Source organism: Lagopus muta, chromosome 2 (genome assembly GCF_023343835.1).
Source record: "Lagopus muta isolate bLagMut1 chromosome 2, bLagMut1 primary, whole genome shotgun sequence".
Taxonomy (NCBI): Eukaryota; Metazoa; Chordata; class Aves; order Galliformes; family Phasianidae; genus Lagopus; species Lagopus muta.
Window position 1 is genome coordinate 47,054,669 of NC_064434.1, and position 15,091 is coordinate 47,069,759.

General features: G+C 36.1%; 1 protein-coding gene across 1 annotated transcript in view; it reads left to right on the top strand.

The window, feature by feature from the left end:
- The window catches only part of RFX6 (regulatory factor X6), a 35,540-nt gene extending 23,573 nt beyond the window's left edge, over nucleotides 1–11,967 (top strand). The window contains exons 11-19 of the mRNA XM_048935955.1: nucleotides 637–796; nucleotides 1,558–1,702; nucleotides 2,827–2,936; nucleotides 4,773–4,890; nucleotides 5,997–6,119; nucleotides 7,550–7,759; nucleotides 8,288–8,797; nucleotides 9,715–9,933; nucleotides 11,152–11,967. Of these exons, the coding sequence (XP_048791912.1) occupies nucleotides 637–796; nucleotides 1,558–1,702; nucleotides 2,827–2,936; nucleotides 4,773–4,890; nucleotides 5,997–6,119; nucleotides 7,550–7,759; nucleotides 8,288–8,797; nucleotides 9,715–9,933; nucleotides 11,152–11,315 (1,759 nt within the window). The 3' untranslated portion in view covers nucleotides 11,316–11,967. The remainder of the gene's footprint in view (nucleotides 1–636; nucleotides 797–1,557; nucleotides 1,703–2,826; nucleotides 2,937–4,772; nucleotides 4,891–5,996; nucleotides 6,120–7,549; nucleotides 7,760–8,287; nucleotides 8,798–9,714; nucleotides 9,934–11,151) is intronic.
- The last annotated feature ends 3,124 nt before the right edge of the window (nucleotides 11,968–15,091 follow it).

Consider the following 15,091-nt stretch of genomic DNA (forward strand, 5'->3'; position numbering starts at 1 on the left):
TATCAGCTGTGGGAACAGCTATAGAAGAGCCTTAAAATATTAGAAAGTACTTTTATGTTCTGTTTTCTGGCTTGTTGAATATCTTGAAATAAATTTCTTCTAGACTAAAGCCTTGGAAGACCAAAATAGAAATAAATATGCTATTGTTGTACGAGGAAAAATAATTGTTATCTCTTTTTTTTCAGAATACTTTTCAGGTTTGTATCGTACACATCTTCATGGTATCTAAGCATTTTTTTTTCAACAAGACAGTTAGAAGAGGATTATTATAAGTCACCTCTGAATCTTCTCACTTTTCCTTTCCCTTGGAGGCTGTCATATTTGGGGTTTTATGTCTGTCTAAGATCTTGAGTTTCAGACACCTGTAATGGTTCTTGGATTTGTTATGGTTTATTCTTAAGGCTAATTGTTTTCAATCCATTTCAACTGGCAGATAGTTTACGTTTTTTTTTCTCAGAGGGGATACAGATCAATACATGGTCAGTTTTGGCCTTTTGATGATCAGTCATTTCCTGTTTCCTTTCAGGGATACCTGAAGAGTAATTCACAGATCTGTCCAGGATTCTGTGAATTATTTTTAAACAAATGCAATAAATCTTCTATTGGTATTTCTCTAAAACGCACTTTTTACTGTAGTTTACTGGCAGATATAAGAAATTTTGCAAAAAACTGGGAACAGTGGGTTGTTTCCTCTTTGGAAAATCTACCAGAAATCCTGATGGATAAGAAACTGCCTATTGCTCGAAGATTTGTTTCCTCCCTGAAAAGACAGACATCGTTCTTACACCTAGCACAGGTAAACAGAATAAGATTTGTACATGAAAGATTGACAATTATATTCTGTTTATCTTTCTGGCTAGCAGATGTTAATTTTTTATATTTTAAATGTTCAGCTTCAGCCATGGAAGACATGCCTTGTAGTTTTCGGTGAATGAGAACAAAGAGGCTGTAAATAGATCTTCAAAATTTTGTAGTAGAAAAGAGAGAAAAGACCATGGTTATGGTGAACTACTATTGTGGGAATATTTGGCAATCATATGATAAAGTGGAACATATGAGAATTTTCTTTAGTACCTTCTTGCCTTGCAAAGGTTCACTGTCTTGTCCACAGTGTCCTTTATTGAGTTTATCCCTTCTAAATTTTAACTGCAAGGAATATGTGATAAACAACTGAAGGTTCCAAGGCTGAGTTGGTAGGATGCAGATATTTGCAATTAGGAGGATATGAAGATTTAGTAGATTGTTGAAGGATACAGTACCTTTTTCAGAGCTTAGATGCTAACAGAGCAATCTTTTGAGGGACTAACCCTCAGGTATAACTGTAGATGCACCATATATTCTTCTTGATTTAGACTTCTGTTGTATAAATCTTAAAAGTAGCATGTGGGTGATGTGAAAATTATCAAGAAAGGAAGGTACATAACAAAAATATTAGAAGTCTAATGGAAAGAGAATATTATTTCATCTGACTTCCAGTAAACACAGCTAAGAAAAAGCAGCTACTGATTCTTTTCTGAGGAGAAGCTTCTCAGAATTTTGTCTTGATTTCTCTTACAGATTGCTCGGCCAGCACTTTTTGATCAGCATGTGGTGAATTCCATGGTGTCAGACATTGAAAAAGTTGATTTGAATAGTATTGGCTCTCAGGCACTCCTTGCAGTCTCAGGGAGTACAGATCCTGATGGAGAGGTCTACAATGAATGTAAGTCCATGGTGATATATTTGTAATGTTAAAATAAATTCACTCTTCATTCCATGTCATACTACATAGAGATTGTCAGAGAAGAGACACAACGACACTGCATTCTCTGATCTAGCTCATCATTAACTTTAGATCAAGAAAACCGATTTGTTGCCCTAGCATGTCCTACAAAAATATAAGCTTGCGCTGGGAAATCATCCTAGATAGATGATTTTAAATGGTTGCTGAAAAAATCATTTCCATGTCAGTTGCTAATTGTAATAAAATCCCTTTTGAAGTTCTATCTTATCATGTGGGAGTATTAGCATGGATTCTTGAAAAATGTCCCCAAAATCACATGTAATTATAGTTTAATTTCATGAATATTCAGGCTAGATTACATTCTTTGTTTTTGTTTTTATTTTTGACCAAAAGCTGATCTGTAAAAAAAACAAAAACATAACTTTCTATGAAGTATAACAGCTATTTTAATAAAGAAAAATTGAGTGAAGTACGAGTGCAGAGGATGATAATTTTTTTCCAGTTAATTTTATATACACTTATTTCTGAAAAAGATATTGATATTGAGATGTTGTTTAAAAGATAATTCTTGCCATGGGAAGTATGGTGACTAGTTTGGAGAACTGAAAGAATAATAGCAAGGTGTTATCTTCTATGTATTGTTATTTTGATCAGAAAAGTTTGTTCTCTTACATAATGAATCATAATCCTATTCAGGCACTTTCTCAAGAATGGGAAATAAAGAAGTTAACTTGTAAAATGTAAAGGAAACCAAAGACATTATAGAAGTCTGTCACATTACAGATAAAGCTGTTCTACTAAACTTAGTAATAGGTAGGTTTTCAAGGATGAGCATTAAAATGAATTTAAAACATCCAAATTTTTTTTTTTGCTTTTATTTTCTTGTAAAACTATATGTTATCATTGTAATGCTAAAATAAGTAAAATACATATGCATAATAGATGTGTGTCTGCTTACTTCACTGAAGAGCAGTTCATTTCCTCACCACTCTAATTCTTTGCCTTTCCTTTCGATGCTACAATTTTGTCATACAGCTGATGAGTGGCTTTTTCTCATGTTCAGAAGAACATGGAATGATATATTCTCCTTTTTCACATGGTAGATGACTCTATTACTGTATTCCAAGAACTGAAGGACCTTCTAAAGAAGAATGCCACTGTGGAATCATTTATTGAATGGCTGGATACTGTGGTTGAGCAAAGGGTTATCAAGGTACCTTTTAGATATTCCACCTGACTCAAGACTACTTAATTAGTTCTAGTTAATCATGTTGAATGCTGTTGAATATTTTTACATCTGTGAAAAACTAAGTAAGGTGAGCCAAAGTTGTTCTTTAGAGTTGCAGATTTTTCTTTCATATTACTGAGATGTTACTGCATGTAACATAGGTTAAGTGCAATAGGTGGATTCAGAAGTAGATAACCTGTGGAAGGCTTTCTGCAGACCAGAATTGAAGATGCCATGTTATAGCTTCACGAGGTGCTTAACTTGGTAATTGAGACTTTTAATGGGATTTTTTTAACCAGTTTTATGAGATACTTCATAATCATAAATATTTTATACATGTATAATTACAAATGATCATACTTTCTCAGGGACATGATTTAGTGGAGGGTTGTTAGAGTTAGGATAATATGGTCAGGTTGCAGTTGAACATGATCTTTAAGGTTTTTTCCAACCTGAGCAATCCTATGATTCTACTACAGTTCAGAACAAAGTAATTGAGTTTTCAGCTGTAGCTCAAGGAAGACATATTAACCCAATTTGTGAATTAATGTAAACCATCAGAAAGAAATGTAGCATGTGGTAATGCTTGCTAATAGCTCTGAAGACTGTGTTTTCATCAGGTCCTATCCTGTCTGGTAATGCTATGATAGTTTATTTACCACTTTAGGGACCACCTTGACATGAATGGGTGCAGGAGGAGTGCAGTTAGCTTTGATTTGGAGAAGAGTGCCTCTGCCAGTTCACAGAAGTTGACTTGTTACTTTCCCTTTCTTTACTTGTTTTCCCAAATTTCACTGGGTACATTAATATTTTCTGTGAATTTACAAACATTTACTATAAGCTCTGAGCAGCACAGTGAGGTGCTTTGGGTGAGTCAGGGCAGTAGAGCCTAACCAAACTCTCAGAAGCACTTGTATAGGCACAAAGCTCTTACTGAGGCTGAGCAATCACAATTTATTTTAGAACTGATTGATTGCAGTCTAAAATTGACTCTCCAACTTCAAAACACAATTCTCAGTTAACAAGCCAGGTAAAAACAATGAGGCACCCTCCTGTTCATTGTCTTCTATGTAATACTATATTATTAAATTTAAAAGGTATGTTTCCTAGCATTGTTCTCCTGTAATTAAGAGTAGGAAATACCAGCAAGTCCTGATATCATTCTAAATCCACTGGGTAGGAGCTGAGCACTTATAGAGCATGTAATCCCTCCACTGTTGTCTTCTGTTAATGCTAAAGTATAATTACTCTCAAACTTGCACAACACTTCCCTTTTACTTGCTATTTGAGAAAGCAACAGTGCATATTTTTACCACATGAGCAAATCAGAGTATGAAGTGAGCAGCATTAAAAGCCCCACTGTTACAACAGGCATACCATTTTATAAGAGAAAATCTAGCTGGTATTATAAAGATTACACTGAAGTAAAGAGACTAATTTCCATTAGCTTTTGTATGGAATAACATGGCACCAGAGGATATGTTTTCCTTCTTGTCCTTTACAACTATACACATACAGAACTATTTCCCATCTTCAGTATTAGAACATGAGGGGTTTTTTTATGTTCCTTTAGGCTACAGCAGAGTCCAAGCAGTAAGCAGTTTACTTCATTGAATGTGGTCAGATCTCCACTCTGGTTGCACTGAAAAGAGTGAATGCTGCTGTTTGTCACTTTAGGACAGACTTTATGAAGGCAGTTTAAATCAGGCAGCTTGGTTCCCTCTGCCACATGAGCCTGCATATTCAGTTCTTCTTTCTCCTTTCCTGTGTGTAGAAAGCAAGTTAGTATAACTACAGTATTCTGCTACTTCTGTCTTTCAGACAAGCAAGCAAAATGGGAGGTCATTAAAGAAGAGAGCTCAAGACTTTCTTCTCAAATGGAGCTTTTTTGGTGCTCGAGTGATGCATAACCTCACTCTGAACAACGCCTCAAGTTTTGGTACTCGGACTTTGTAAAAACACTTACATTTTGTACATATGTGCCAACATTTAGCTACCTTATGCTACTTTCTCAGCAGAGAAGCCTGTCCTAGCCCAAAGATTTTTTGATCAAAGGCACAAATACTTTGTAATGTGCTTTTCAAACTAACATTTCACAGTAAATGATAATAATAATTTATTGGCGATCTATGTCTCATGTTCATTTTTCAAGATAGTTTTTATTAAAACTGCTGTTTGATATTGCCTTGCCATTTGCAAACTAAAAACTGTTTGCTTTAATCTGACACTGGAGCTTAACTACATATCTCAATAGGAGACAGAAAATTCTAATTATTTATTTTATATGTGGACCAAAAAAAGACTACTGTTATTGCGGATACGTTTTGTTGTTGTTGTTTATTTGTTTGTTTTTGTAAGAGCAAAAAGAATTTGACAGGTCAGTTTTGTTTTTCAGTTCTGAAATGAGCGTGCATTCATCAGTATTTTGTGTTTTTTAAAAATTAAGTTTCCCTTGTCTGTCTTTAGAAATGTTTATATTTTTGAGGACTCTCAGAAACAGTATTTTATAATATAGAAAATGCTAGAGCAAATGAAATTAACTTTAAATACAGTGTATCATTTCTCAGGCTATTTCTATAGTTGTAGGTACTTCATTATCTAAAATTCAGCAGCTATTTTAAATGACTATAAGGACAGACACATTATTAATGTGATACATCCTTGAAATAAGGTTGAAGACTTCACCAGTTATTGTCTGGTTACTTAGCACAAAGCAAACAGAAATAGAGCAGAGGCATTCTAGCAGACTTCAGCCTTATCTAGCTCCACTGTATGCCCTCTTCAAGTATAAAGCATGTCTCACTTTCATCAGTATTTTTCTTTGATGTAATTAGTGGTCAAATAGCCTACAGGACAGTAAACAATTGAGCTAGGTGGGCCAGTGCAAAGAGAGATTAGAGCTAGAAGTTAGGCACTATCCAGTGTTGGTCTTGCCAGGTCATTTAAAGTCCACAATTATTTGTTTGTTTCACCAGCTTCTTGTAGAGTGTTGAGAGATGGTCACAAAGATAACTTGGCTACTCTCCCTCTTTCTCCTCCTTAAAGGTTCTTTTCATTTGATCCGCATGCTGCTAGATGAGTACATCCTGCTTGCCATGGAGACGCAGTTCAACAATGACAAAGAACAAGAACTCCAGAATCTACTGGACAAATACATGAAGAATTTAGGTATCTGGAGCTTGGCTCTTTTGAATGTATTCCTGCATTTTTAGAAAATTGCATATTTGTTTAAACAAAAGTAGACTTATGCTCTTTCTTTATGAATTTGTAGTTTTAGGTCACATTGTTAAAACCACCTGAAATGGTTGTGACCATTAATTCACCATTTCATTTCCACCATCAACCACAGTTGATATTGTTGAATAAATTTTGAGGGGGAACTATTACTACACAGGATCACTGAAATTATCATGGGTGCAACTAACACTCCTGTAGTTGCAGCTGAAGGGACACAAACTGGTGTGAAAAGAAGTAAGTCTAGCAAAGAGCAGAAATTCCCAACCCAATTTTTCAGCCAAATCTGAAATACATACTTACACATTGAACTAGGAATGTATTCAATGTTAACAAATTATGAATGTCCCTTGAAGTTTGGAACACAAGGTTGGAGGCATATTTAGCAACTGACCAAAATACTGTTGTGGAAGAGAAACAGAAGAGCTTAAAATAATATCCTTAATATTTAGTAGCTACTGAGATTCAGAGTTAGGCAGTTGGAGGACACATCCTCAAGGTCTTTTGGTATGAAATGAAACAATATTAAGAAATGGCATTTGATCCCTAAGACATGGATTAAATTGTGGTCCAAGTTACTCCCCCAAAATGTAGTGAAATTCCATTGGATTCTGCTGAATTTATGTTGATTAACATTAGCATCTGTGATCAGTACTGAAGTCTTTGCTTATTGTTACTCTGTTTAATCTGCACTGTGCTGCAACTAGCTTATACAGAATTTGTCTCACAGCAGATGGCTGCGCCTTTTTTCTTCATCCTTCAGGAAAAGCCTTGCCCTATGTAGCAGTTGCCTTTTCCTGAGACATTTTGATGAAGTCCTTTAAACTGTAGCATAAAGCCATGATTTCCAGAAAAATAACAAAATTTCCACTGAATTTATCAATAGTACGCAGAAAACTGAAAACTACTGATGATAAAAAATGCTTTTGTTCTAGATGTCGTATGAAAATAGATACACTTCAAGCGTTCTAAAACTCTCATTGTTAAATCTTTAAGATGTAGTATCATGAGCTTCAGTGCAATTTACTTGACTGCATTGCTGACATTTACTTCAAGAGAATAAATCTGATTTATATTCACACTGTGATGATTTCAGTAAGGAGCTGTTAATACAATTGACATGTATTACATAGATCTGTAGTGAGGGGATGTGATTTAGACAATATGCATTCTGATCTGGGAAGATTAAGGCTGGAGTAATATTTATTTTCATCTGCGTACAAGAAATGGAGGCTTCACTGTGTTTTAAAATAAGCAAACGAGTTCATGAACAAATCAGACATCTCATTTGCAATATTAGTGTTGAATTTATGTGCAATGATCACACATAACAGCCACCAAGAGTTTTCCACTTATTATTCCAGATGCAAGCAAAGCCACCTTTACTGCATCACCAAGCTCTTGCTTCTTAGCAAATCGTAACAAAACTGCTTCTCTGCCCAGTGACTCTTCAGTCAAAAATGAGTGTCTAGCAGAGCAAACCTACGTGTCCTTGTCAGCTAGTCAGCCTAGCAGTATGCCTTCAGGTCTAAATCTCTTTGCCACAGGAGATGGTGAGAATATGCAGCTGACAGGTATGTAGCAGTTCTCTTAGTCCTTCCTTCCCTTGTTTGCTTGTTAGTCTTTCAGTTCACAATAGCACATTACTGTAAAAGGAAAAATGACCATATGTATTTATGGGAACCTCTAGTAGTAACATCCCGCAAGCTCACCATCTGTGCCGATTCATGGAAGGGGGCAATTTTAGAGACCTGCCAGTAATACATCCTCGTGATACAATGATAAAAATATCACACGTCATGGCTTGATGAGATTCTTGCGAGGCATGAACAAACATCCTGAGCATACAAGACTTTTAAATGCTGGGATTTCACACTGAATGTGCCAGTCTCCAATCTGGACAATGGAATTCAGAAGCTTTCTAACTCAAAGCAGTGGATTAAAGAACCTACATTGCGTAGGCAGGAGCCAAACCATACACTTTGTAAAAGTTTCAGATGGTAACATGCACTTTACCAGAGGGTTAGTGTCTTAACAAATCCACTGCATTCATAAGAACTGTGGTATGAACACTAGTGACGGCTAATGCTTATTTATTGCAGGTCAGATGGAGCTGCCTCAAAGCACTGGTAACCTGATGACTCCACCCATTTCACCAGCCCTGGTCAGCCGAGGAAGTGTGATCAACCAGGGGCCAATGGCTCTGAGACCTCCGAGTGTAGGCCCTGTCTTATCCACACATTCACAGTGCTCTTCCTACTCAGAACCCCTTTATCAGACTTTGTCACAAACCAATCAGAACTACTATGGAAACAATTCCGGTTACCAGGCTATGTTCAGAACTCAGGCCCATTCCACTTCAGGAGTTTACCACCACAGAGCGGAGCACAGCCGATTCAACGCTTTGAGTGAACAGCAGTTCTCCAGGGACTACTTCAACAACAGTTGTGCTGTAACTCCATACAGTGCCAGATCACCTTCCAGCTATTGTCCCTCATCCATGACTCAGGATGCGCACAATATGCAGTTTCTGAATACAGGAAGCTTCAATTTCTTGAGCAACTCAGCACCTACTTGTCCAGGAGCAACATATCCCCCTAATGCTTCCAACGGTATAAAACATACTAAGAATATTTTATTTTTCCCTTTTGTTTCTCTTTCCTTGCTGGAGCGAAATGCTTTCTATCTGCCTTTTTTTTCTATGGAAGATATTTCAGCTCTTAATTATACCTTCATGTTTTTTACTTCTCTGATGACATGCATAGATAGTAAAGCAGCTTAACAAGCTACTTCAGGATTTATTTTCCTGTGGGGAATCCTCAGTTGACCTCAAATGCCTCTGCTACACCTCTGCCAGTCTTCCTCTATCACCATTGCCATGTCTTGCACAAAACAAGAGAAACTAGGATGACTTTGCCATGTGTCAATCTCTTGAAAATCTCTCAAAACATTTACTATGAAACTGTTCCCCAGAATTCAAGAGTAAAGTTTTTGCTACAGTCTGCTTCAAAGATGTAGTCAGAAAAAAACACCACTCTCTTCTGGAGGAAAAAACACAATGGAAATATTGCTTGTATGTGAGTTTGTATATGACAAGTATGTATTACCATGAAATATTTTTTTCTGTGTGTATTTTTCTTGTTTGTCAGTTTCGGAAGGGAGGCTTAACTCCCTTCCACAAGTCCACATGACTGATATGAGTCCACATGGCATTTGTTCTGACCACTGGTTGCAGGGCACTGTTTAATTCTGAACTTAGAATGTGATACAATAGAGATGCAATTCTGCAATGAAAGCATGACTGAACTAGGATTTATTTTGCTCTGCAGTTGTCTGTCCCCCTTTTGGGTCCATCACTGCATGCAATATTAAGGTGACTAGGCCATGTATGTACTAAATAACCTTATTCTCAAGAAACTCAGCCAATAATGATTACCTTGTGCTCCAACTCACCACAGGCTCCTACACTACTGTTTCTCTTCAATAATGATTTCACTCTACTTTCTTTTTTCCAATCTCCTGTCAATAGGATATTATGGAAACAATATCAATTATCCAGAATCTCACAGACTTGGATCAATGGTGGATCAACATGTTTCTGTAATCAGCAGTGTAAGTAGCATTCGACCATTGCCATCATACAATGATACACATGATCCACTGAACATCTTGGATGATAGCGGAAGAAAGCAAACAGGCTCATACTACACAGAGTCCTCACCTTCAATTGTCTGTCGAACTGCTATGCGTAAGTATATCCAAGACTCAGGAGCAATGAACTTTTTAGCATCTTCACAAGAACTGAGAGTTAAATTGTAACTCATATATATATATAGCATCTAAGATGCAGTATCAAATAAAATAGCTAAGTGCATGGGATGTATCCTGTGACATTTCCTTAAATTTTCAGGACAGTGAGTTGAATAACTCTTTGTTCCTTTTAAGAGAACTGTGATTCATTGTCCACAAGATTGGAATGGATGGCCTGAATTGCAGAAAATTACGTGTTAGGAAACACTTTTTAACTATTAAGTGACCTAATAATGAACTGGGCTCCTCTAAGGGCTCTTCAGGATCCTCACTGTCAAGCAGATCAAATGAATCCTGGCTCAGTAATGTCTAAATGTACACTTCCTGTATTATAGTCTCTTCCCTCCCTGTTCTCCAATAACTCTGTGAATTAGACAGATTTCCTACTGACAGTGAGTTACAGGTGAAATTACCTAATCTCCAATTTTTGATACATACATTAAACAAAAGATATCTGAGTTTGGCTTTGCATTCCTGAAAGACTCTGAAGTATCACACAGAAGAGGTAAATTAAGGCACAGTCTGTTCATTTGTCCACAAGGTTACCTCTTCCTACTACTTGTTAAGCATATGCAGAAGGCCAGTCATTACTTGCCTCTTTAAGGCCTTGCAAGGATTTAATAGTCAGTTTTTTTTAAGGATGCTAAAGAGCAGGGGGAGGAATCCAGAATCACCAGAGGGGGATTGTGTCCACCAACTTTCTTTTGTATGCTGTGTTGTGTGCTAGGTGATGGTACTGGTCCCATCAATGACTATGGATGTGAATGGTGCAAGGTATGAAAAGATGATTACAGCAAATGCAAACAGCTTTGCAGTTTTCATGAAAGATGGCTCATACACAGGCCCATAAATGCATTTTTAGCAGAGTTCACTGATGCATTAGTTTTGGCTTGTTCCCTCATGCTATTCTCAGAAACTGTGAAGAGCCACTAAAGAAAAGTTGTAGAAGTAAATTCAGTGAAGAATAGAACTGTTGAAATTTCAATTCTTCACATGGTGCACCTGGTAGACCAGGATTTCCATCAGATGAAATTATATTGTGTTTTTGATGTTGGTTGTTGTTGGGTTTCTTGCTTGTTTGTTTTTTGTTTATTTTTGTTAAATGCAGTAGATAGAAAACTTGCAATTATGTTAACTGTTTTTTTTTTTTCCACAGCTTCAAACATGCAAACCACATCTTCGCAGTGTATGTATGGAACATCTGGTCACTTCACTCCTCAAGAAAATCTGGAGTCCCATCAACCACCAAATAGAGACATGGTATCATCTTTACCACCAATTAACACAGTCTTCATGGGGACAGCTGCCGGAGGAACCTGAAGCGGGAGAGACGTTTCACTGTCTTAAGCTTACTTTTCCATTTCAGACGTTAAGGCTATGACGACAATTCTTGCAGTTGGTGGATTACGGAAGTATTACATATAGATAAAAAAATGAACCATTTTAGATTTTAGCACTCCTCCATGCAGCAAAGCAGATGTATTCACCATTTTTTTCCTACTTATGAATCACTCAGGATTGTTCTCATTACAGCTTTACAGTCAGAAGTTCAGGATGAACATAAAGAGCTAGTGATTCTTGACAGCAAGAGTAACTTGTAAATAAATGATTGAATCTCTTCCTAATTTATTAAGAACGATATTTTAGTCTTTCACATATCTTTTATATTAAAATGTTTATTTAATGCCTGTGTTGCTCGCTATTTATTAGGACAACAGAGTAACTGTTTACTTTCTCTTATTTGACAATTGTCAAATTGTATCCTACCTCCTATGGAAATGTTTACAAGGTCAGTTTTTACTGTTTTAAATGAAACTAAGTCAAATTCTTACTTTTTTACTGTTGTGCTCTGGAAAATTAATTTCAAGTGTCTAGAGTCCACCTGTGTAAGCGGAAGTTCTCAGGAAATAAATAAAACATATTGTGGGATTTTTTTCCTTTAAAGTAAACTGCTTTCTCTTAAAACAAACAAAACATGCAAATATCATTAGCTTGCCAATGTCAGTGGCCTGTTACTGTAAGTGGATAACTGAAACAAGTGAAACTACAGCACAAAATGTCATGAGATTTTTCAATATTACTTGTAGTTTGAGCCCCAGATTTCTACTGGTGGAAATTCACAAAAAGGTGTCCATCATATTTCATGAGTTCAGGAAAGCTGTGTGTGTTCAGCTCAAGGGTAGTAAAGATGATCAAATATGTTGCAACTCTACAGATCAGCTGTTTTAATAAAAAAACTATTTTACAAGTGCCATGATATTCTGTACACAAACATGCATTTACATACTTTTTCTGAGGAAGTTAGGTAAAGAATATTGATGTTATTAAAGAGGATAAAGAAAAGAATACACTTATAAAGCAAGCTTCTTAGTATGTGTTCATGAAATAGCAGGTAAAATTTTATAATCATGTGGACTCAACATCAGATTCAGATTTGGATTTAAGTCCAGACTTTCTAATTGTTTGAGGCTATTTCATGTTTATTTTCCTTTAGTGTTTTTTGTAATTAAATGCTGACCGTAGGAAAAACAAAACAAAACAAAAACAAACAGAAAAAAACAGCCAGAAATAAAAAAGAAGTGTTGACAGGAATAAGTCATGAATAATTCCTGATACGAAATATTTTATGCAGATTTGAGGTATCATAGTTCAGTAATTAAGATGAAAATTCCCACTCAATTTCTTCATTATTCACAGTGAGGTCTTATGTTGAAACTGAAATGCTGTACTGATATGGGAATGTTTTAATTTCAACAAAAATTCCCAATGATATGTTGTTCAGCAAGGCTTTACAGCAAGTGAAAGAACTACTGAAAAAAAATTCTTATTTCTTCATAATTATTTAGAACTTGATATATTTTCTCCTAATATTAATGTTCTAAAAGTCAGGATTCTCGTCTGGTCAACACAAATTCCATCTGTAGTCAGTGTAAAGTAATCCTTGATGGGGAAGGGTAGTAGAAAGGGAAGAGAGCCAGGAAAGCCACTTTCCTGAAATGCTTGGCTCCCTTCGCAGACAAATGGCTCAGCTTATACTTTAAACTGGAAACTTCTAGATGATTGAATTTATATGAGTAAATATGTATAATTAAGAGGAAGTAGACAGCCACTAGCCAAGAGTCTTAGTCCATCAAGTCCTACATAAAAAGCACAGTTGATGGTACATAGTGACTCGTACATAATTTATATGCATCATTTCCAGTCATTTTTTTATGTCCACCATTTCACGTTCTTTTTATTTTTTTTTTATTTTTTTGTCTTGGGGGACATAAACTAATTTATCTGTACTCCATCTGAGATAAGAAAGAATAGTCTACCATTAAATGTGCAGATTATCATGATGACTGCAAAACTCAGAGTAGCATGAAGTATCTCACTATTGTAAATCACAGTTCATTATCAACAGCAGGAAGAAGAAAAGAGCAGTAAAAAAAATCAAGCCACCCCAGTATTCAAAGAGAAATCTCTCAAAGTATTGCATAACAAAGAAAAAAAAGTGACAGTTGTATCTAGCAAGATCAAATGAGAAACTGTCATGTTATGACTTCATGACCTGTCAAATACGTAGTTTGATGAATTCAAGAAGTTTTATCCGTGGGAAACTAAATCACTCAGTTCTTGGGGCTAACTCATGGGAAGATTCTTACTTTTGGTTGTTTAGCAGCATCATGGTAAATAATGTTGAGAAAAGAGTGGAGCCAGGAGTTGGACTCAATAATCCTTATGGGTCCCTTGCATCTAAGAATATTCTATGATTCTGTGAGTGGCGACTTGGTGTTCTTGGTATGTAGTTACAATTTTATGTAGGCATCAATATGTTGATTATAATATATATGTGTCAGAAAATCTGAGACAGAAAATAGTAGATATCAAGTACAATCCACATCAAATGTGTATGACTCAAAAGTAGATTTTGTGTGTGTGTGTATTTGTTTTGTTTTTCTGTGAGAAGGGAAAAATGAAATCTTTCTGGTCTATTTATCAATATCAGTGAATTTGAACTGGTGCTAACAGAGGTGAAACAGATGGTATGAACAAGGCAAATCTGCTGTCACTTCTAATGTAAAACTGTTTCTAATACAAATTTGATCCAGCGAGAAGAAGCAATATTAGAGAAGAACATATTGACTTGTGTGACATGACTCTGTGCCTAGCAGTGCAGTGGGGAAATTTACACGTTTTGTGCTGGAAGAGAAGTGCAGTTCTTGTTCACAGAAGACAGGACCATGGAAATTTTGCTCTAGACTCAAATGTTGCATTTACCTTTAAATACGTAGAGAATGCACAGTGAAATTATTTATACTTTCAGAGGACTAAACTGGAAAGAACTTGCACTGAGCCACTGGCTTGGCACAACTGGTTTGTAATTTATGCTCCACAATGGATTTGTGCATCACACTGTGTCATGGTTATCTCTAGATCTGTGTTTCCCAAAAAGGGGAAGGGAGAGGAGAGGGTAAAGGGAACAAAGAGGGAAAGAAAGAGAAAAAAAACAGCAGTGGCAATGACCTAAGGAGGAAAATTAATTTACTATTTATAATAGCAGAAATACAAATTAATTGGGATTAGAGCTAGTAAATCAAATAAATGAGTTTTTGAAAACCAATGTTCTTACTCTGATCCGCCAGGGAGCAAGAAAAAAAGTCTTGTGACTTCCACAACTGGTGAAAGTGGGTTGCTTCTGCATTTAGTGGGGACAATTGAGCTTTTGTGAAACTTATTACCAGACTATCTGATCTAGTTGTGATTCCCTCAAGGTGTAGTCTTAGGAGAAGATAAAAAATTGATCTATAGTTTTCATTTAGAGATAGAAGAAGACAAGACTGGAGTCACACTTAGAAGGAACTTTCAGAGTGAGAATAATTTGAAGTTCTAGACCCCATCATCAATTAGATGCCTGAGGCTGGCACTGGGGAATTTAAAGTCATAGCTAGGCCAACATAAACTGATAAATCTGAACTAATTATGGATATAAGACATTTAAGGATCTATACTCATTCCTAAAATTAGTAAAAATCACTACGTAATCATTTGCTTCAGGTAAGAATCCAAATAAAAGGCTAGGACTAGATCAGTAGTGGTGTGAACCAGGATCA